At 35.9% G+C, this 24,611-nt stretch overlaps 1 protein-coding gene across 1 annotated transcript in view; it reads left to right on the top strand.

Moving 5' to 3' along the window:
* The window catches only part of LOC104157341 (cadherin-9-like), a gene marked incomplete at its 5' end in the record, with an annotated part of 46,319 nt that overhangs the window by 18,716 nt on the left and 2,992 nt on the right, over positions 1 to 24,611 (top strand). The window contains 9 exon segments of the mRNA XM_009694639.1: positions 3,097 to 3,216; positions 5,491 to 5,658; positions 9,519 to 9,706; positions 11,022 to 11,275; positions 12,592 to 12,728; positions 14,095 to 14,216; positions 23,410 to 23,527; positions 23,627 to 23,646; positions 23,648 to 23,885. Coding sequence (XP_009692941.1) covers positions 3,097 to 3,216; positions 5,491 to 5,658; positions 9,519 to 9,706; positions 11,022 to 11,275; positions 12,592 to 12,728; positions 14,095 to 14,216; positions 23,410 to 23,527; positions 23,627 to 23,646; positions 23,648 to 23,885 — 1,365 coding nt within the window.

The raw sequence follows: 24,611 nt of genomic DNA, 5'->3' as shown, positions 1-24,611 counted from the left end.
GAAAATAAGATGGAAATACTCACAGACTGAAATAAAGACAGGCAGATCACTTACCAGTTACCATCAGGGGCAAAACAGACTCAACTTCGGAAAATGGTTTACATTTATTGCCCATTAAAAATAGAGTTGGATGGTGAGAAACAAAGACAAAAACTAAACCACCTTCCCTCGACTCCCCCATTCTTCCCAGGTGCTACTTCACTCTTTCACTCTTGCTCCTGTTGGCAACTGTGGAAGTACCTCAGAAAGCTTCTAATTTCTAACTTAGCAGCCTGATTCATGTTTTAAATCATGCTGACTTCCGCTGACAAATGTGGGCAAAAGGCTACTTGTGAGGTAATCTAGGCTATAAATAAACAAATAAATAAATACATCCACATTTCATGGGTACCATTTAGGTGGGGGTGAGTATAGGACATAGTTGTATTTAACTTAAAAGATCCAAACTGGTTTTGCCTCATTATCAATTACTTCATAATTAGTGTTGAGTTCTTCTATTTCACTGCCTTTCCTGGTTTAATTTTGGACCCTGAAAGTTAAGAGCAGTTTCTTTCATCATAAAAAAGCTGCATGAGCATTGCCTGTTGTTCGTGAGAATCCTCTGTTACGACACAGCAAACTGTTGGCAGAGAAGAGAGTGAACTGCATGGTGATAATACATTTTCTGAGGATATACTTCTGTTAACCATTTTTCATGATTGTACTACTAGTTTACTAGGAAGCGGCAGCTGTTATAACAGTATTTTTTCAGCACTCTACAAAATTTGACAAATGAAAGAAAATATCAGTATTTTGCAAACTGTAATGAGATTTCCTACTACATAAGATCTACTTGAATTATCTAGCAGTGACCTCCAAAGTTTCTCTAGGGTTACAGCTTCTGTACCCTCCTCAGCAACCATAACTCTATGGAACTTGAGCCTCAGGAAACAAAGATATACATTCCAATGAGACAAAGACAGAAATTTCCCAAAGACTGCCCTGAGCTCTGTATTGCTTTTCTTAAAATAAATAAACAAATAAATAAATAATTCTCAAAACAGTCTTTAGCATTCTTTTTTTCATCAAAACAATGCTCTAGGAAAAGAAAGTTAATGTGCATTCAGTCATTATGACCATACTCAAACTTCTGTGTCAGTCCCAAGACAATGCCTGGATCAGGAGGCTAGAGTAGTAAGTTTTCCTGATGAGGATATTTGGGCTTTTTAGAGGGAAGAGTGGGATGGAAACAGACATTTCCCTTGATTCTTAACTTCTAGATGCTACAGTGGCACACAGTATAAGCATATGATTCTATTGATGACTTTTCTATTTTTTATAGGCTAGCAAGTGATATTGATGCTCCTTTCGCTGTTATTCTTGAGGAGGCATGGGATTTTTGAAAGCAGACAGGACTCATGGAACTTTACATTTCTCAAAAAAACAGTCTTCATTTTTTGTCCAGATGAGCAGTTTGGTTGGACACTGTTAGTGATAAAATTGTCCTTAAATATTCACTTCTTCAGAATTATCTTTACAGCTCAGTGTGGCGCAGAGATGACCTCTAACTGTTTAACCAGGCAACAAGTAATCTAGATTGCTGATGGCAAAAATCCTCTTCATAGTTTGGTGAAGTATGACAAAGCATTTTTACAACTTTGTTCTGCTGGTTTGCTGTGGAGAAAGTTTTCTTCCCCTCTCATTATGCTGGTCAGATAACCTGAAATAGTGGGAATTGTTACTATTATGTAGGTAAAACTATTATGTGTAAAGTGGTATTACATACTGTGAGAAAGCAGTTACATTGAACGGGACCTAATAACAACATTTGCTCTCATAAATCTGTTTCGATTACTCTGAATTTCTACTTTCCCCAGTCCCTCTGAAGAGCGACAGTAGAGATGATTTGCTTCAATTCTATTAGTCATAGGTAAATGAGTATCTTCTAAATTTATAGTCAAGACAGATATTTGACTGCAAGTTATCTGGGTGAGCCTCTAGAGAGGCTGAAGGTGAAGAAAAAAAAGGAATAGGAAATGATATCACTTAAGTGGACAGTGCTCACTAGACCTTTTTCTTATAAGTGAGATACATAAAAAATACCCAGCCAAAAATAGGGTAGAGATTCTTCTCAGTCAGTCTTCTGCCCTTGGCAAGGAGTTAAGGACCTTTACACTTCTAGCTAGTAGACTGCGTGCATTTATTCAGACATTTGTCAGCTCTACATTGTGTTAGCAAAATGTATCCTGACATCTTGAAAATTGCTTAGAAATTAAAGCTTATGAAGAACAGTTTTGTCCTTTTACGTATCTTATAAGAAAATGTTTACAGAAGCTTTCATTTGCTTCTAATCCATAAACTACACCAAATGTATTGTCTCACAATGCTCTTAATCCCATACAGCCTATATTCTCCCCATTGTGATTACAGGACATGGGTAAGCCATTTACATGTAAAATAAGTGAATGCTGAAAAAAATATAGTTATTGTTTAATTGCAATTATTTGCCAAATAGGTGGATAACTTTGATCCAGAGAGAAAAAAAAGAACATAATTTCTTACTGCAAAATCAAGCTAATTTTTTTAAAGTATCTTAAAACTTAGTTAGGATGAGACAAATTTTTTTATTCAGTCTGACTTCAGATATTTGGAGGTTGTCATTTAAGCAGAAAATGAGGATGGGGAAATTTGCTTTAGGTTAGTTTACTGATTAAGACAAGTTTAAGAATCATAACGGTACTTTTCACACAGCAGTTATCCACCTTTTAAGTAAACAGTTTCAACCGAGGTCATGTTATTACCAGAGAACAATCTTCAAATTTGTTTGATCACCAAAAAAAAAACTAATGCTGTGTTGGGTTTCAAAGTCGTATGTCAATTTCTATGCATTTACTCGTGTTTAATTGAAGCATGAATCTTAAGCAATAAAGATTTTAGTTTTAGTCACAAGGAAGATGAGACTTTATTTTACAGTTTGCTTGGGTAGGGTAACATTGGATTTGTCCACTAGATGCTGTTTGATTTTTTATTGAATTCAATACTGAAACAACTGTATGTGGTTTGCAAGAGGTAGATGCCTTCTTAAAATCTCTGATTCCTTGTTTTTTATCCATTTAGGTACATCTGTTATTCAAGTGACAGCCACAGATGCTGACGATGCCAACTATGGAAACAGTGCCAAAGTGGTGTACAGCATCCTCCAGGGACAGCCGTATTTCTCAGTGGATCCAGAAACAGGTCAGCAATTCATTCAATTTTACTTTTTGCACTGACAGAGACAGGATGCAGCGATCAAGACACTTTTCACTTACATTTAAATACTGGAACAGGCGTATGGCATCATATGACTTGACATGAAGATGATACGCTTTTTCTAAATGGAAACTGGAATCACAACAAAACTATGCCTTTTATTGTTAAAATAATATTGCAGAAGAATAACTGCTTTACCTGGTATTAGTAAGATTTCTGGAAAATGACTGTTGACTGTAAAGCTCAACAGTTCAGAAAGGGTGTAAAATATTTTTAAAAGCATCCAAAGAATCATGAAAGTGTTAAAGCTTATTTCACACCAATTTCTGGGAATTTCACGTTTGTCTTTAAGAAAAGAAAAAAGGAGCTGGACAATTTTAGACTATAAGGTAAAAAAAAAAAAGAAAAATAATCCCCAAAGGTAAATTAATTATTTCTAAAAGCTTGTAACACATTCATGAACACTGACAATTTTTAACTCAAGATGCTTTTTGAAACAGCTATTAATATCGAAGCAAGCAGCATTAATGCTTTTAAGTTGTAAAGCATGAATGAAAGCCCTTTTCACCGTTATGCAGGAAATCAGATAAGAGAGACACAAAGAAGAAAAACTCCTGTGAACTTTGGATATCTATAATCAAAAGATTATAGATTTCAAAAAAACCCAAACAACGACATCCTCCCAACACACCCCCCCACCCCACCCCCCATCCCCCAAGCATGTAAGACTTAGCAGGTATTACATTAGCTTGTTCTTGTACGTTACCAAAATTGTTCTGGTTTGAGAATCCTGAATTTAAGTGCAATTGTGCCCAGAATCCCTGAAGTTCCTAATCCACTGAACATGCTCAGATGATGGCTAATTTCCTTTTCAAATGGTTTATTTTTTAAATACAGCAAGGGCATTATATCAAAAAGACAGTAAGAGTCACATGGCTACTGTTTTAAAAGGGAGCATAATGATTTTGTCTAGAACTAAAGTGTTTGGGCTTTTTCCACTTTTTCCTATCTCTCTCCTTTTTCTCTGTTCTCCAATCCCCTACTCCAAACATCTTTACCAGGCATGAGCAGGGACACAGAACCAGTACCACACAGTCATTACTGATGGCAGCAGGTGGTTAGGCAGGTAAATGGTTTGGGGGAGACCTGGGCTCTCAACTTTGGTTGTGGGATTATCTTTCATTTTTATTCAATTTGCTTTTTCATGTTACATATATTTACAAGCCTAGGTACAGTAATCAGAACCTGGTAATCCTGGATCAGACATAAATGCCATACCCACCAGACTACAGAGTTTTTCTTCTTTGTTCCACTTTCTTTCTAGGAGTAGGAGTAGGAGTTTTCCAGGGTTGCTTTATTTTGCATAGTAGAATAGCTTCCATATCAAGCTCAGCTTGTAATAAGAGCCGCCTTCTGAGAAAGGAAAGGCAGGGATGTGAATCCACCAAGCAGAAAAGGACATTGTATTTAAATTCTCCCACTTCACAAGAGAAAGATCTCATCACTTCAATCTTGCAAAGCCATCACCCTTCTAAACAAATAATAATAATAAAAAAAGCTCTGCTTGGTTTTCTAAAAGAAAACACGTGTGTGTCCACTTTAATGAGAAGGTCTTTCGGGCTTTGAATCCCAGTAGGATTGAGGTCACTTCTCTATTCAGGCTATAGGATTTTTGGTTTTCTCACCTGAGGTCTGTATTCTTTTTGTGTGCTGTGCAAGAGTCTGAGACATTTAAATTACATTTATGAAATTCTTGAGATTGGACACCCAAAAAATATTTTCCAACACTAATTTTACAGTCTTGTCCAAAACTTTTATTAGCTGTAGCCCTAGCTGACTTACAGTGGCCATCACTGGGCATTAAAATCTATGATCTATTACAGTCAAAAAAAAATTAACCCAGGTCATGTTAGAGTTCAGCCTTGTGTTATAATACCAAAATTTCACCAGGGCTGGAGATTATATGATGCATTAAAATAACTGGGGATAATAGCTGAAAATTTTCATTAATTCAACAAATACATTTATATTTTTGTCTTTGAAAGAGTAATTAAAATAAAATGAATAATGAATAAAATCTCTGTTACATTTATTTATCTGTTTTCTTAAAATCACATTAAATCAGCTGAAGATTGAAAGGCTTATTGCAGTATGCCTTGTTTTTCTTGCTATGGATTAACATCTGCACAGTATATCTAATGTGGATCCACTTAAAAACACTGAGATTAAAGTGGATGTTCTTTTTGTCTCTTCTCCAAGGTATAATCAAGACTGCTTTACCGGACATGAGCAGAGAAAACAGGGAACAGTATCAAGTGGTCATCCAGGCCAAAGACATGGGAGGTCAGATGGGAGGACTATCAGGAACCACCACTGTGAACATCACGCTGACTGATGTCAATGACAATCCACCTCGCTTCCCCCAGAGTATGGAGCATCTAATAGTTCTGTTGTTTTCCAAAGAACCTTTCTAAAATCAGTTGTTTCACTGCCACCATCTGGGATCTTCTTTTATTCTCCTTTTTTTCTTTAGTATAAATACTGGCCCACTACTGTGTCAGTTTATGTTGCAGCATTATTGAGGCAAATGGGAATCTCTGCCTCCAATTTTTTAATAGCAAAATATTTCTTGGAATGATAAACATACTTCCCATTTTTATCTCTCTTACAGGAATGTGAGCTGTAACAATAACCTAGGCTGACTGCGGGGACTTGAAAGCCTTTAAAATAGTTTAATTAAAAAATCTAGGGTTCAATTTTTGGAGACGCTTTTTGTTCCATGTGTTTAGGCAAGCAAACAGGTCAGCAAATTTTCTAATGTACCACTTTGCATAGGCAAAGTTGGTCAGGTGGAATGCTCTGCTGGAAATATAAGTATTTCATTTAGGGACTTATGTGTTCAGCTCTTGATGTTGAATGATTTTAATAATCTAGACCAGTTTAACATAATTAAGTTTTTAAAAAATATCTCTGTAGAATAAAAAACAGCAAACAACAGAAAGTTTCACAGCAGCATACTACAGATCCTTTCATTCTAGACCACTGGTTTAAATCCAATCCCAAATTGTTATAATCGGTGTCTGATAACTGTTTGATAGGCTGCAGATAGAATAAATTTGCAGCCTCAGTTCAGTGCCTGTTGGAAAAATGTCCACGTTATAAAACTTGAATTGCTTGTTGGCACTGATTAGGGACCTCACTGGCTCTCTTTACAGATTCACCAAGGACTGACAAACAGCTGATTTAGAAAATGCTCTCTGGGACTTAAAGAAACTTGAAAAGCACTTCAGTAGCATGGCAATAAGTACACTCAGAATAATATAAATAGGTCAACCTAGAACAGATTTTTTAAAATATTAGAAAAATCTCATGGTGTGGGAGAAAGGATTCTTGAAATTGCATATAACATTTTTACCTCTATTCATGATAACAGATTGCTTTTTAAAATGAGAGGGGAGAGGAAGTACTGCAGTACTCATAAAGCAAACATAATTTGAATTCACACTCAGAGTTTAGTTGCTGAGAATCACCTTCATACAGCAAACTCAAACAACAATTTTTAACCAACCTTCCTGTTTGACTTCAGGAGGGGATACTGCTCAAACATGTATAGCATGACATAGCCCACAGTATTTTTGGCAAATAGAAATTCTTGAACCTAAATTGTAATGCAGTGTAGCACACTGCATTCTAAGCTTTGTTGCTGAATTAAATTAAATTAATTTAAAAAAATAAAGCATAAAGAATGCATAGAACCACAAAATAACCTAGGGTTTTCAGTCTCCTTAGGCTTTGTTCCTTATGATGCTCTTCTTTGAAGATTCACTGAAGCCTGAAGTCTATGGAAGTTCTGATTATTTCAATAATCTTTGGGTTTGGTACTTAATTATAGAGAAATTTACACAATTTGATGTCTCGTACAGTATTCTCTGTAGCTTTCTACTTTGAACATCACTGAAACACATCAGATGGGCTGTGCAAGACCTGCTGTGGGATCTGTTCAATGGTGTAATTTTCATTTTCCTGATGACCCTTGCCTCTCATTTTCTTTCTCCTCAGCAGGGTGGTTTTCAACACTTTCTAGGAAATCAAACATAGAGAAACACCTGGAGGTTTTGATTTCATCTTAGTTATGAAGAGGAGCATACCTTCAAAGAACTATCTAGTTCTGGAAGTCTGCTCCTTCCAAAAACTGTTATCTTCCATTTTGTCTTATGTGAGGCAACAAGTGAAAATGTGGCCCAAAGTAGAGGGTGAATTGCAAAAGCAAGCAACAGCAGTTAATGTCAAGGTACTGAAGAACTATACTGATTGATTGATTTCTTAGAGGGACAGAACAAAGGAAAACGGCAGAGTACATTGTGATGTACTTGTTGTTCAGACTACATTAAGAAGGAATAGATTTTCTGTTTTGTTTTGTTTCCTGAAAGGAAACCTGGACAGTTAAAAGACGTGGGCCTAAACTGAATTTAAATGGCACCATAATTAAAATCTTACACGTTTTGAATTCAGTTGTACTTTAGACCAAATTAGCCATCTCACATGCTGAAAATGTGTAGCACTCACACAGCACCGCAAAAATAAGGAATACTTTCAGATGCAAAAGCACTAAAGGGAGTTATTTATTCTGGAAGAAGTCATAAGTAGCATGATCAATTCTGTTCTTATAGTATTTCTGGCTCACCTGCCAAACCCTTGAATTTGAGCAATCCTTCAAACTTATGGTTTGGCTGCCAGGAATCCTGACTTTCATCCCATTTTCAGCCTGTTTTAAGGGAATAATATACATTTTAGTCTGTGTGGATTGCAGCCAAACATTCTACTGCTGAGTTTTCAATTATAACCTTGAATTTGTAACAGTAAATACAATTTAGCATCAAGCATTAGCTTCCATGTTGTTACATATCTATATAAATATAAGGTATTTGCAGTGATTTTTTCTTTCGTATTTAGTCTGTACAATTAGGGACGGAAACTCACTCAGCATCCAGACATTTGGTATATTCCTTGTACTTAAAAGGAACTTTCAGGACTCTTTAAGTGTCTTAAAAGAAAGCGAAGGACATGTAAATATAGGAAATAAGCTAACTGCATGAAATATACTTGAATGTACTTCACTACAAGTGAATAAAACTTATACAGGTTCTTATTGGACCCTTTAAATAAGGATTGTCCATTTTATGAAGTGCTAATTTTGTCAGACTTTTAAAGTATTTTTCCAATGTTACTAGTTCATTCAGTAAATTAATATTAATTTATATGAGAAAATGGATCAAAATAAACATCATATTCTGGAATGCAAAATGCTGAATAGACCAGATTTTTTTTTTACATTTCTTTGTAGCAAATGACTGAAAATAATGATTTAGAAACACTTGTGTCTTGCTAGTGATGAAAGGTTTTCATTGTCTAGTTTTGACTGGTCAAGAAAAGTATCTCATTAATACTTTTTCTGCAATAGTATATCTTTATAATTAGATTTTTATTGCAAATGTTGTAAGAAAATACGTATAAATTCACTTTTTGTACACATAGGAAAGATTAAAATGTCTGTGTAATCAGATTTCTTTCTAGCGAACACTGATTATAAAAACATTAAATGAATCCAACCATTGAAAGAGCACAAAAAGTATATCCAGAGTAAATTAAAGAAAATCTGAATGTATCTGCATTTCAGTTAACATGAACATGTATCCAAATGCTCTTTACAATGACTCTTTAGTATGTGTTGCCAATAACAGATGAATGAATTACTTTAACACAGAACACCTACAAATCTTGAATACATTTTTCAAAAGAATAAAAAAAAAAAGCCTATTCTATTTTAGTCTCTTTCCAAAATCCACACTGGTTTCTACAACTCTTGTGTCTTGAGAAAACAAAACAGAACAAAATCCCCTACTACTTCTAAATACATCCGGGAACATTTCTAGAAAACGGAGGGAAATATATATATATATATATATATACACTGTTAAATAATCAAAGTTAGAACAGGTGTCTTATTGTTGAGCTTGTCTCTTCCTTATACCTGAAGAACAAAAAGAAAAAAGCATTAAAAGCACAGTACTAAACGGCTTTGAAGAATCACTTGAAATTTTTCTGATAGTTTGTCAATCAATCAACTCCAAACTCTGTTTTAAAGTGTAGAATGATGACTAACAGAATTTTCCTTAAAGTGTTTCAAACTTCAAGGTACTTTAAAAATCCAAGTGAAATTGAAGATGTTTATTATTCAAAAGAACAAAGCTTCTCAAAACAATAAATGCTTGATTTCGCTCTTCCAGGCACCTACCAGTTCAGCTCTCCTGAGTCTGCACCACCTGGGACTTCTCTTGGCAGAATTAAAGCCAATGACCCCGATGTGGGTGAAAATGCAGAGATTGAGTATAACATCTCCAATGGGGATGGATCAGACATGTTTGATATCATCACTGACAAGGACACACAGGAAGGGATTATAACTGTCAAAAAGGTTTATTTTTTCTCCTTTTCTTTTATATGTACTTAGGTCTCCAGGTGTTAAGGTTATTTTTCTTTTTCCAGGGGAAAGGAGGGTAGATCTCACAAGGGGTCAGGCTGCCAAAGATTTGTTGTATTAGTTTTATTCTTCTCTTTCTCCAGCAGATATCTGTTATTTTCAAGTCTTGAGGGAAATTTACTGACATGTCACTTCACATAAAGTAATATTTCAGTGGCTGCTGTCTGTTCAACATATATACTCTCACACACAGTACTTTCCAATTAGGGCTGTGAAAACCTGGAAGGGTTCAGCTCACATGGGGTCTATCAGCTGAATGCTGCAGTAAGGCTCACAAGGGTTGGAAGTTCATCTGAACTTACACCTCCAAGGCTAAACTGTCCCTCTCTAATCTGTCTGACAGTCAGGTATCTCCAGTACATAAAATTTGTATTGGTTTAAGTCCAGCCTTGGTGAAATTTAAGTTGTTACATATTATGCCAATGGAAGTCCAAAGAGCAAAGACATCAGCTGAAATTTAATTCAAAATACCATCTCTGACAGATTTATTGGTTGCTTTTTGGTGTTCAGACTGTTGAACTCTGAATACTATTTCTGGTTCTATTCTTACTGAACACATCAGTAACAATTAATTGATGTCTACATATATGTGTAATATAGTTCTATACACATATATTTGGAAACATAGGTATATTTAATGTATGTGCATGCGTGCTTATGTGTGCACACATGAATGTATATATATATGCATATATGGATATGCATAACATAAGTGTAACACAGATTGGAAATCAGACTTCATAGGTTTTCTTTTCATTCTGGAACGCAGAGGCCATGGACAGGTCTGGGTTGCTCCTGATGCAAAATAGGCAAAGGTAGATGATAATGGGGAAGGAGTAAGGAAAAAGGAAATAAGGTAGAGAACATTTAAGAGCTGGGATAATTGTTCTTGTTCCTACCCATGAGATGAGACAATTAAGACCTTTAGCAACTCTTACTTGTGGATTGAGTCCAACTTCCCTGTTTCTTCTCTCTTTCTATTTTTCATATAGATTGACTTGTTCCAGTTTTCCAGGAATCTGAACAAGTAGTAGGCAGAGAGATCATAATTGCCTTGCTGCCCTATAATACTTCCTATTTTTTCCTGTTCCTAGAGCAAGCCCTAATATACTCCATCTTCTCCAAGATGCATTAAATTTTAGATTTTTTGTTCCTAAAAATGGCTACACTTCTAATTCAGCATTATAAAACTGACTCACATGTCTTGTAAAGTGACACAATTTTCTTTATAATATTATTTGCTCCCCAGCATCTGGATTTTGAAAACAAGATGTTATACACCTTAAGAGTGGAAGCAACCAACACTCATCCTGATCCTCGTTTTCTTCAGCTGGGGCCATTCAAAGACACGGCTTTGGTCAAAATTTCTGTGGAAGACATAGACGAACCTCCAGTGTTCAGCAGACCCTGGTATTTAATAGAGGTAGATGAAGATGTCAAGGAAGGAAGCATTATTGGGCAGGTTGTAGCCCAAGATCCAGATATAACAAAGAATGCAATAAAGTAAGCCATTAGACAATATAAAATGCTTTAGTTGTGGGTCAAGTCTCATGCACAACGAGTGATAAGAGTGCAATGTAATAGGGGGTTATTAGAGTAATTAAGCACATAGGGGCTGCTGAAAAGTAGCAAGTAGAGAAATATCTATGGGAGCTTGTGAAGGCAAACACAGTTTACAGTGCAGGGTATGCTTCTGAAGGACAGCCTACAGGCATACCAGAAAAAGAAAGGAGAGATCAGCATTTAACTGGCATCATGTTCTAGTACTTTCACCAAACTGTTCATAAGATTATGCTTTTATATCAGGTTTCCAGCAGCAAACTTGCGTAAAATACTCAAAATTGTGTATTTCTACACTCCTTGATGGTTGATATCAGTCAGTCTTCTGTACTTTCATAATCTCCTAGACATAACATTGTCTATCATGTTCCATAGCTTAACTATTTAATGATCACATCATACTGAATAGGAAGTGACTGCAAGAAAGTCATAACAATTACAGGTAAGAGTTCAGTGCTGTGAAATTGCTCTAATTGTTAGCCATCTGCTATTATTATCCACAGTGACAAACACAGCACTGAAATTTCTGTATTTACCATGCAACTGATGATGAAACCTGATTTCTGCATTTCTGAACAAGCTTGTTATGTCCTGCAGCAGTACAGTTTGAGGTAGGAGGTGTGAGAGGAGGAAGAAAATAAAATATTTTTAAGTCGTCTATTTATAAAATCTCAATTTAACCTGATAGTGGCTGGTAACTACTAGACTAATTAAAAAACAGCTGCAAAACAAGTTTTTGCTTGCTGGGAATGAACAAAGCAAAATCTAGTGTCATAAAATAAGATTTTAAGAACTTTCATTAATAACAATTAATCCAAAGATTTTTCTGGTGATTTTCATGGTCCTTGTAACATCTTAGAAATATTTTGTTATAAATTGATACTGCCATGTGTGTCCTTCGATGACTGAGTTTTCCAAGAAACAATTAATTTGCAAAAATATTATCTAAGAATGTTCACTTTTAGTTGTTATTCCAGCGTTCACTTTATAAGTTAAAATGTAATTTCAAATATCACTCTAACAAACTGCCTGCATAAATAGTTTGCTCTTCATCCCGCTCACTAGTCTTAAAAAATTGTTTCTCAGTATTCATAACATGTTGAACTCCTCAGACAGCTACATGAAAGTTTAGGTTAATTGTAGAGAAAACATTCTAGATTAACCACAGTTAAAATTAGAAATCTTTTAGAGGTGCCTGTGAGCTAAACTAGAGACTGTAACAGGAGATAGTGATGCTCAGTTGTACTGTATCTTGACAGATACTCTGTGGATCGACACACTGACCTTGACAGAATATTCAACATCTATTCAGGAAATGGATCCTTATTCATCTCAAAGCCCCTTGACCGGGAAGAAACTCCCTGGCACAACATCACTGTCATAGCAACTGAAATCAGTAAGTAGGAGATCATTTATCTCAGAAAAACATTAGAACTAAGAAAAGATTGAAATTCTACAGCATCTATGATTTATCTTGTTTCACTAGTTTTGCCCTTATTGAGACATTATCAATAGACACAGTATCTTTAAATGCACATGTGAAAGTTCAGTTTACTATTTTAGGGTTATCTTTGCCTATTTATGAAAAGATAATTTGGAATTCTCAGGCTCAACAAAACTGTGTACTGTATGTATTGGAGAAGTTAACTTGTTCCCTGAGAATTCCCAGCAAAAAAATTTGGTGCAGGTGTGATACACTGGCTTTATCCTAAGCTAAGTCTTTGGGAAAATCTTTCAAAAAAAAAGTTGTCCATGACAGACAACTAACACATTGTCAGAATGATCACTGTAAACAGGGGAAGAAATTGTGCTTTACCTTGACTGCTTTAACTTATCTCAGGAAATGGCTTCATTTGAAGCCAAGACTAGAGGAAATTCTTTCCCCTCCATGTCTGAAGCAAACCCTGGCCCTAAGTCTTTCACCTGGATTCTGTTGGACCCTTTAGATCTGGATGTCTCTTGCCTGCATTTTCTTTCCAGTCAACTGATAAAAGTCATCAGAAGGGAAACAGAGACACTGACTTTAGGGAACAACTTTTTTCCCTTCATTCTCTCTATAGATTCCCCAGGAGTCTATGTGCTTAACAGTCTGGGAGTAAGCTAATGTGGAGAGATGAATCATATCCCCATTTTCAGAAAGACAGATACCTTTTCCTCCTAAATGCTTTTTCATTATTTGGTCAAATATGGTCTCAATTTTCACTATGTCTACTGCATGATTCATCTGCAGTGATAGCTTGACCTTGGAGGTCAAGTTTGTGAAGACCAATTGATGATAACATCTACATTATCTCCTCTTTTTGTTTTTACATTTTGGGGAGAAAGGACAACTTAGGGTTGGTTTTTCTTTTTCTTGTGGTGGTGTTGTTGACTGACATTGTTTAACTGGTTTACTGATTTGAACAAGTAAATGTTCTTGACAGCTTGACCTCAGGAAAGAGCTTTTGCAATGAATCATTTACTGAACTGACATATGGAATACAAGTCAATAATAAATCAGTGACGTGTTTTTAATGCAAATCAATTTAAGTATACTTTATATTATTTCAAAATATATATACTATAATAGAACAATTTGTTTTGAATATAAATAGGACTTTTATGCATGTCAGTAGAAAATGAAATATAATAGTTTTAGTATAATCAAGAAAAATGAAATTTCTAATGTCTATTGGAAAAGATATATTGGATCATTTCAGGTCTTTTCACAGACATACATTGTAAATCTTTGTATTGTAACATAAATAATCTTCTTGTTTCAGATAATCCTAAACAAAGTAGCCAGATACCTGTCTTCATCCGGATTTTAGACATAAATGATCATGCACCAGAATTTGCCAAATACTATGAAACATTTGTTTGTGAAAATGTAAAAGCAGGACAGGTAAACAAATATTTATGTTATTGAAGAACTTGTAATGAAACTATCCTGGAATACCATCATGAAGATTTCAACATATCTTAATTTGAGTAACTGTAAAATGACCCAGCCTCTTTATTCCCTCCCTTCTACAGAAACTACCAGTTGATTCAAAAAAGGAGCAGATAAAAGATGCAGGATTTTACCCTAGTATAGTAACATAGCATATAATACAAAATCTTAGTTTAAGGTGTTTTTTCATTCCTAAGATCAGAAAATATTTTTCAGAATTAGTCACGCATAATGCTACAAAACCCTTTATACTGTCTGATAATTCCATTTTTTTCTGGCTTTTTTTCAAAGCCTTAGTTAATGTAGCCACACCCTCAGGTACACAAAGCAGGAAAATATTTTATTATGCTTCAGTAAAGGACACATTAAAAAAAAACACATTTACAAAAATAAACGATAATGCAACTGTTTCCATTGTAAGTTAAACTTCAGTTTGGAATTGGGCTGAATCTGGTTAAAGCTTATGTATATCACTTTCAAAACTATCTCAGCAATTCTGTAATAATCGATACAATAACAAGATTTGTAGAGAAAATAAAGTGATAACTGGGAACTGAGAAAAGAAGCAGACCAGAAGAATTGAGAGCCAGGATGTTACAGAAATCTTTTAATGTTACTGCTGCTACAACCAACATCTATGCTAATGCCAGTCAGCCTTTCAGTTTTAAATCCTGTGACGAAAGATGTATGTTTTGCTGATTTTTAATTCTGAAAATATTTACCAAAGAACTGGATTTAATAGCAGATTGGGTACCTCAAGATTGTCTTTCAAGCGCAGGTCTAAATCCATGAATGAGCCTCTTCTCTAGACCGATGCATTTTTGAATGGAAGAAAAAGCTTGAGATCATTATTTTTGCTAGTACAAATCTGAGCGGGTTCCTACTCTAGCAGAGAGAGGCCAGGATGCAGCCCTAAACTCAGCTTAAGTCTGTCCTTGTGTCTCACTAGTTTTATGCTGACATCATCCAACCAAAGCTGGCTGACTTCACAGAAAGTATGAGGAAAGCATCAGAATGTAGGATAATTTGTTTGTCCTTAGAGCACAGTGCCCATACAACACTCAAAGGCTTTACAGGGCTGGGGAATATGGATACACATCAGGAAGGATGTTCATGTTTTACCTTGGTCACTGCCCAGTGTTGTATTTAACACAGTCACGGGGGATGCACTGAAAGTAGCATAGATGGTATGTGAGATGGGTCTAGAATTTCAGGTCCTGCAGAACTCTAAACAGAGCAAGAACATGCAATTTACCAGTTGCAATTCAAAATATGTTTTAGGAATAGTTTAACAGATGGGGGAAAAAAAAAAAAGATATCAAAAAAGGGAGAAAAATAGGATACAGTGGATTGCTGGAGTTTACGTTTAATTCTACTTATTTTTCATTCATTGCACCTAATACTGGAACTTAGGTAAGTGAGTTAGAAAGACAGAGGATACTTTGAGTGAAATCATTCGGCTTTGAAAAGATATTTGACCATTATTTGAATTCTTTTTCAAGAAAGACTCACTATTTTTGATGCAAATGACATAAAAAAAGGAATATGCATATCAAAGGCAGTGATAAATTTAATTTAAACAGTGGAAGGAATTATAATATCAGAAAAACAAACAAGAAGCACCTTTCAAAACAACTGAGGTTTATGATCGAATATTGTGTCTGTTCAATACAGTTCAAGCTGTAGAAAACGAGCAAAAACTCCCTAAACTTTTGGTTATTGTACCCTCATAGTTTTGTTTTATGATTTATAAGCTGGTTTTCCAGGTGGAATATATTCAGATAATTCTAGCCATTAATTTCAAATAGCTGGCATATGACCTAAATTCTATCTGTGCAACAAAATCTCTTTGCACAAGATAAAATTGAGATAAATAAACCTTGAAATCTCAGCATAGTGACTAACAGCAAATTGAGTCATGTATTTTAATTTCATAACACGAAGAAAAATTCCAAAGCTTCCAAATGAAGATTTCATTGAAACTAATCATGTGCAATTTTATCAACCAGCAAACACAGGTTTTGTCATATATTTGAACCAAGTTCAATCTAAGCATATCACTTTTCAGTTTCCTTATCTCATTTTCCATCTAGTCTAGCATACTTGACGAAATATCCATTAACGTATAAAATTTCATTTACCATTCTGGTAAATTCTGTGCTTTTCTAGCAACAGAGATGACAGAGATCCGTTAGACAGGCATATTGTTATTCAGAGCTCCCTTACATCTAGCGTGCCAATGCAGTTCCAGGAATTATTTTCTCTAATTGGAAAAATCCACAAAAACGCTAGAAAGACAGTGTGCATCAAGTGTAGCTGCAGCAGAACAAGAGATCCAGACTGTTCTTCTATTTGTTAACAACTGGGTTCCTCAAGACAAGCATCTGAGTTCATATCTGGACATTTACATATAGCTGACTTAGTACTTCAGAAAATAGATTTTAACTTCAGTACATGAGACTACTTTTATTTTGGTGTCTAAAAATAGCAATAAATATAAGGACGCAAATCAGAATATTTTGGCCAAGGATGCTAATTTCCAGATAGTCTGTACTGCTTATATTTAGCAGTCCTCCTATAATACAATAAAGATATAGAGTCATGTTGTGTTCATTCAGTACTACTCCACCTTATTTTAGAGATCACCTAAAGCAGTTGTCTTATTAGAATCATTACTGCTTCTTGACACATCACATCAGTGCTTCTACATCTGGTGCCCATAGCAGGAGAGCCAGACCGAGACGATAAATATATTTAGTTAATTTTTTTTTTTTTTTTAAATTCAGGCCCAGCTATTAATCACACCACTTTTTAAATCTCAGGTGCATGAGGAAGCAGTCCGAATGATCAAGTATTGCTCTCTGCCACCAGGTGACATTACTCATTCTCAACATCAACAGATATTAGAGGCTACATTCGTTGTGTTTTTCAGATAGCCTTAAGAGAGTCGGAGGAAAGAAAATCCTGCAGTTTCTCCTCCTCTCCTGCCACTCTTTTGTCTCCAAACAACAATGGTATGACTGGGGAGAAACATTATCGCTAGAGATGCACAAACAACTATGATCATTAGGCCGGAACAGATTTGTCATCATGCAAGTCCTGTTCCACTAGCTAATACACAGGCTAAAGAAAAGTATGTCACAGCCTTCCTCTCGCATAATTTAGAAATCCCTAATCCTTCAATGGCATGCTAGAGCCCCAGGGACTGTTGTGGGGAAGGCTCTAGTACAAGTTCTCTCATGTTTTTGTCACAGGAATTAATTGGGTCTGTTTAGATGGATTAGAGGATGAGTTCTCTCCATGGAAACCAGTAAGATTTACTTGAAAAGGAGACTGACTTAACTGAACAATTTGCTCATAACAATTTAGCGAATTTCAACACCCATTAACAATAATATTTAAGAAAATAACATGGGTTGCTTTTTTTTGCACTGATGCTATATTCTTTGCTGCCATTCAGGGACTCCCAGACATCAGAACAGAGAAAAAGGTTGTTGTTTCCTTCAGAAAGCTGTCAGATTTTTCTTTTCATTAGTGTCCATACCCCCCCTCCTTTTTTTCAGATGGAGCACATGGAGATCACATTTTTCATGTGGTCGTTGCGAATTATCAGTCGCAAGTTGTTTATACATTGTAGCTGCCTTTTCTAGGTAGAGACCTATTGGCTTGACATAGTGAGAGACTCATGCTAAATCTCTCTCTCTTTTGAAGTAAGAATTGGAGTTCAAGGGAGAATTTTCCAACTTCTGATAAGCATTCAGTCCTGCTTTAAAATGCCAACACACCTCTGGAACAGAACCAAGACTTAAAAACCAAACTGTTTCGCATTTTCAAACATGAATCTTTGTTAAATGGCAGACATTTTAGAACATTTCTTAAGACATAAATCATCAAGATCAAAGTTCTATTCTAGTTTACACACATGTGATGGAGACTGCTTTCTGCAGCTAGCACCATACAGATGTACAGGCTAGAATTGTGCCTGAACATGTGTGATCACTCAAGCTGCAAAATGTCGAGATGGGCATCCGCTGAGAGCTGGATTGGTTTTGAAACACTTCTGTGTGGGGACACTTGAACTATGTTATTACTTCACTCCTAGAGAAATGTAGACACTTCAAAATCTTCTACAAAATCTTCATCCCACCCACTTACACTGTGCTGTGTTATTAATACATCCCAGATTAGTTAGTGATTGGCCCTACCAGCTCGTACAGGCAGGAAAAGAGGGAAGAGAAAGAAACGACAGGAGAAATGCAAAGTTGCTCTTCCATTATTCCCCCATAGCATTTGCACACTACTACATTCTGGTGATTTTCAAAAGCACATTCTCTCTCACAATATGTTTTATCATATTTCATTCTGTTTATTGCAGACAAAGTGATGACATCTTTCCAGGTTCCTTGAGAAATATTTTCAACACAAAACAAGTTTCATAAATTTCAAGAACGACAAAGCCAGTGCTCCAAGATCCAGGATTTGTTCTATTCTCTCGTATACCACTTCTGAAAAGAGTGCCAGACAAAAACAAACAGCAAAATGTCCCAAACATTCCTTTCTCAAGTGTCTAGTGATATTTTTTAAGTCTTATCTCAGAAGCAGCTGAAATCAGATAAATGACATCTGAGAAATTTCTCAGTTGTACAATATCCATATTTAACTAAGAGCATAATACAACAAGAACGAAAGCCCAAACAATTCAAGTGGATCAAAGGCCTACTCCTCCACATATCTATAATTGCATACAAAACCCAACAACATCCAGCAGCTATTGCTGTATCTCTAGCTTAACAATGTCTGTCTCCAGTGATCTTACTTCTCTGAGACTGGAAGTACAATTTTCATGCTATATGACAATTAGTTCTTTTAAAACTTCAGAAAGGCACTGTCTACAACAGCAGACCATCTTTAAATTCCTGTGAAGGTGACATTATTTTTCAATGTCTTATTTATAGTGAATTTTAAATGAAGGAAGGTTTAAAAATACAATGGCAACCACCAATATGCTGCTGTTTTGAAAAGAAGCAGCAGCAGATTACTTTGCAGACATTCTATTTGTCTCAAATTCTGTTTTATTAGTAGAAATTTTTAACCTGAAAATATATTACACCTGTCCACCTGTAGACCTCATCTTGTTCAACTTTCTTCCATGAACCTTTCAAGAATCTGACTGAAGCATGTTGCTGCATTTTTAAAGTGCGTGCCCTGGAGTCAATGTGCAACTGTGGTTTATTCGCATAACATGCCAAGTCAGCACAGGTTGAAAAGCCCATCTAAAATGTGGCTAGGTAGTGCTGGCCTCTATACTGCTAAAGATGCACTACTAGCTTAATGTTTGCTTTGATGGTTCCTATATTCCTTTTAGAGGCAGTCCCATGGCTGAGCTCACAACTCAAGTCTCCTACTTGTGCAGCTCTCTGTGTCCACAAATGCAGTCTCAGGAACAGTAAGGGCATGCTCTGAAGTGCACAGGGACCCTTCTTATTTCAGAATGCCCCCACCTATCTTTTACTCACTTTTGTCTTTAAAACAGGTTGAAGAAAACCGGAGAACATGTTACATCTAGGGATGTACCAGATATACATAAGGAATCTATTACTAGGCAGTCTATTCATCCCCAAGCACTTTTTCAGAGATGAATATGAATAGCTATAAAATAGCCTGAACGTAAACTAAAATCACAATTTTGACTGTGGTTTAAGTCATGGCCTTAAAAACACAATATCCAGGAGAAAAAAAAAAAAAAAAAAAAAAAGCCACAAAACCATATCATAATTGAAACATTTCCACGTTTGAAAAAATGAATTTAATGAGAAATAGGTCCAAATACTTTAACAGAATTTTTTCCAGTGGGAATTCCTCATTCACTCAATAATTTCCCTATTCATCTTACATTGTCAAGCTGCTACAACCACTCTGTCCTGAGTGTAAAAAAGAAAACTTTATGTCAATGCCTAAGTTTTAATTTTCAGTACCCTCAAAGACAAGTGACCCCTAAAAACTTTAATTTACCCAATAAGATCCACCCAAGAGTATGAGACTGTTTCTTTAAATACAGAGAAGTGAATATGCACATGCACACACAACCCTCAAAATAATGACAATAATGCTGTGTTTTCCAAATTGTGTTAATTTGCACTGGAAACTATGGAAGAAAGAAAAAAAATGGGAATGCTTTTTATCTTCTCTAAGCCTGATATGCTTGAAATATATTTGAGTAAAGTAATTTTCTTGAAATAACTCTTCCCTTATAAATCTTACTGTGTCAGAGATCTTTCTCTGAACTCTTGATGAAGAGTGATCACAACTCAATGTCTGTAACTGTTTTGAAATGGAAAAATACATTTCCAACATGAAATCACAAAATGTACATGAAACAGTACTAAATTTTTTCATATAACTGTGATACTTAAAATACAAATAACCATAGCTCTTTCATTTCTGGAGTGATTATCATTAATATCATTCTCTTTTATTTACAGCCGTGTAACTGGAAAAAAAAGTCCTTAATTAGATAACATTTTTAATTTCCTTTCACCTATTCATCATTTGGAAAAATTTACCTGCAATCATCCTTTCTGATTGTTCTTTTACTCTCCCATCTTTCCTGGTGGAAGAACAGTTGGTTCTCAATTTATGCAGCCAATAGTTAGAGCAAGTAATAAGTTTTTTGGTTTTATTTTCTTCTTCAGCCTGATCTTCAACAATAAGTTTTCAATGTAATTACGTTCCTCTATGCCTGGTAAAATTGTCCTCCTCTTTGTGATTTGCACATGAAGGGAATCAAATCCAGATCCTACAGATACTCAAGATACTCAACTGCAACAGCACCAAGATACTCAACTGCAATTTCTGGTAGCTATTATATCAGGATATTTTCTCCTTGAGTTTTTCAGCAAGTAATTGCACAAATATCACTTATTCTAATTCTCTCTCTTCTCTGTTGTATTTTTACACTTTTTCTGTCTTTTCAAACTTGTAAAACTGTGAGAAGAAAATTTTGTCTTTTCAGTTTGGTATTTACTCCTATCAGAAAGAATTTTTTTATATATATATAGCAATATTACTTTTTTACATCAAGCAAAGCAAAACTAAAATTAAGCTCCATCCTGGTCTTGCTTTCTGTATTGTTACTCTCAGAGGCAGATTACTGCAAAGAGACAAGCAATGGGACATTGGAAAAATGTTGTCATAATCAGAGACTCAGCAACATACTGAACAGGCTAGTTTGCCATAAAAAAGGATTTGGTTAATCTTGGGAAACAGGTAAAAATTAAAAAAAAAAAAATCTAAAGAACAATGATCATCAAATGCTTTAAAAGTGAAGAGATCTTAATATGTAGTTATTATTCTAATCACAGTTAGAAAAACTGCATAATCTTGCCCTCAGCATAGTCACATGCTCTTGTACAAGGCCCATGTTCACAAATCACCTTTCAATTTCCTCAAAATACCTCAAAAATAAAAAGAAAATGAAAAAAAAAAAAGTGTTTTAGAAGGAGCGGCTAGGAAATGCATGAGCCAAACTCAGACCTCTCTATTGTTTTGTTTTGTTTTGTTTTGTTTTTTAATAACAACTTAATATTATTAACTGCAATAAAAATATCCCAAAATTAACTAGAAAAAAATGGGCCAAATACTCATTGCACAGTACAGCAATAGCAGCAGCAGCGTTTTGAATGATAAAGTAAGAAGAAACACTTCAGTAATTTTGGTAGCCCTATAATTATATTTGTCTAACACAGTGTTCCATCCCGAGAGATACTAAGTACCCTCCAAAACGTAACTGTATCCTCAAGTCCCACTCAAGCTGATGTTTAGAGAAAGTACATAACAAAAAGGCATTCCTTAGTTGATTGCTGCAAAGCTTAAAAATAGTATCAGTGTCACTTGTCAATTACTGTATTTCTTGAAGCGGTCAAGCTGTACTTTCCCTGGAAATATCAGAAAAACAAGCCATGAAGTAAGCCTTTGATAACAAGTGGCTTTGATGTCTGTGGGATTTCAAGATACCCTACGCACTGGAAACACTTGAAAACCTCTAGACAGGCGTTGGCTCCCTCATGGCTTTGAAAGAAACAACTCGGACTGCAGAGCTCTTTCTGCCTTTAAGTTTAAGTGCAATATGAACTCACCTGTAGTGAGTGACAGCATCCTCAGTCAAAGCTTACTCCCATTCTCATGCCACCTAGTTTTGTCATCCTGTGATTGGACTCAAACACGTCCTTGCAAGCCAAGGTGGGGTATGGGTGACTCTCCAGTGTGATACCCACTAGGAAGCGCAAAGGAGACAGCAGTTATTCCTACGGCTCAGCTCGCTGGAGTTACTATGAGTCATGCAACCTGGCATGGTGTTAACTGTTGCAAGTTATTTCACAAATCACAGTTATTCCCAGGTGGCTTTCCTTTCTTCAGTTCTGCAGACGTTTTCCTTAGCCTCTATCTACCAGTCTAGCAGCAGATAGATAGAAAAAGAGTTGAATTGCTAGCATCCATGTGTGTCTATATATACAGGAATACACATATTTGCACGTGTTCTGATGCAACAGTAAAGCCTGTGTAATCCAGACGTACTGCTGAAGCCTCTCTTTTTCAGTCCACTCTCCTCTGACCCTGTGCTGGCGCTGTTATCACTCCTTCCCAGCCGGACTTGAGTGTTCTTGTTAGCGCAGCTATGAAGTTCCACAGTCAGAAGTTTCAATTTAGGAGGGAGTAAAGCATCTCTTTTTATTACCTCAGGAGAACTGAGTGCTGTACTCCAATTTATCATCAGAAGCAGATGAGGCAGACTGGGAATTAGACCCACTTAACAACTGGTTTACACTACTCTGTGTCATTGCTACATGAGGCCACAGGAGGTTTATGGCTTACTCAGAAGGGCAATTGTTTCTGTATAACTGCAAGATACTGAGTACAAATCAAAGCACATGGCTGTCTTGCAGTGAGGAGTGGCCCCTTTTTCATCCTCCATTATGTGTTTAAACAATAAAACAACAATTTGCTTTATGTGGGGAACTTTTGGCTTAGGAGTTCAGTTTGTGTCTTCATAGAGAGATTCATTGGATTTTTACTGGACATGAAAAGCAGAGACCTTATTTCAAACACAAGAGTTCTAAAATAGCATGAAACATTGTTTTCTTTATAGCTGATACAGACTGTGAGTGCAGTTGACAAAGATGAGCCTCCTCGAGGACACAAATTTTTCTTTGAGGTGGTACCAGAATTTGCTGTTCATCCAAACTTCTCCATTGTAGACAACAAAGGTAACTGCTGACCAGTACCACTCCTCTCTCCCCTGCCAGCCCCAATACCACATAAAACTTCATTCAGCAACAATTATTTATTCTGCTTTTCCACTCTAGATAACACAGCAGGATTTTTTTTTTATGACTAGAAGAAATGGATACAGCCGTAGTAAGATGAGTACCTATCTCCTGCCAATCATAATATTTGACAACGACTACCCGATCCAGAGCAGCACTGGCACGCTGACCATCCGAGTGTGTGCCTGCGACAGCCAGGGGAACATGCAGTCCTGCAATGCTGAGGCCTTGCTCCTCCCTGCTGGTCTCAGCACAGGGGCACTGGTTGCCATTCTCCTCTGCATCGTTATCCTGCTAGGCAAGTATCTGTTTAACGTGAGATGTTTAACTGACTAGGCAAAGGTCTGGTCACTTCTAGAGCCATGATATTCTTCAACTCCTTATTCACATGACCCTGTAGAACAATATTTCATACCAGATGTGGTCTTTTTTCTTTTTTTTTTCCTACCAACTGTTTTCTAAGATGGAAAAGAAGCTGGGAGAGTGGGAGAGGGAACTACTATAAGCTGTTTGTCATCATTACTATTCAGAAGAATGTGCAAAGAGAATAAGACTATCAATGTTATTTAGATGAAATAATTTTGAAAATCTAGGTCAGTTTTAGCTACCGTGCTCATTTGAGTAATGTTTTATGTTTTACACAAGTCTTCATTTAGATCCAGGACCTTAAAATCATATTCCTGAAGCTGAGTGATAAGTTTCTCAGTGATTAAAAAGTTATCAATTATACTAACTATTTAATCATGAATGATTTGTAATTTTTATACTCAGGAAACATTTAACTCAAAAGCATAGAAGACAAATGTTCAATTGCTTATAAGTGGTAGCGAGAGCAGTTGATTAAACAAAATGTGAGTACAGAAGTTAAATGGGTAGTTGGAAGGCAGAAGCATTAGAAAGATGAAGTGATATATGAAAAAAAACCAGAATAAATGCTAGCTCATAACCTGGGAAGAAAAAAAAAAAAAAACATAAAAATTGCAACTTGCATGTTTTGCTTACCAGAGAAGTGCCTCCCTAAAAA

This window comes from Cariama cristata, unplaced genomic scaffold (genome assembly GCF_000690535.1).
Source record: "Cariama cristata isolate BGI_N322 unplaced genomic scaffold, ASM69053v1 scaffold12442, whole genome shotgun sequence".
In the NCBI taxonomy this organism is placed as follows: domain Eukaryota; kingdom Metazoa; phylum Chordata; class Aves; order Cariamiformes; family Cariamidae; genus Cariama; species Cariama cristata.
Note: the sequence above shows the minus strand (reverse complement) of the source record. Positions and strands in the feature narration are given on the sequence as shown.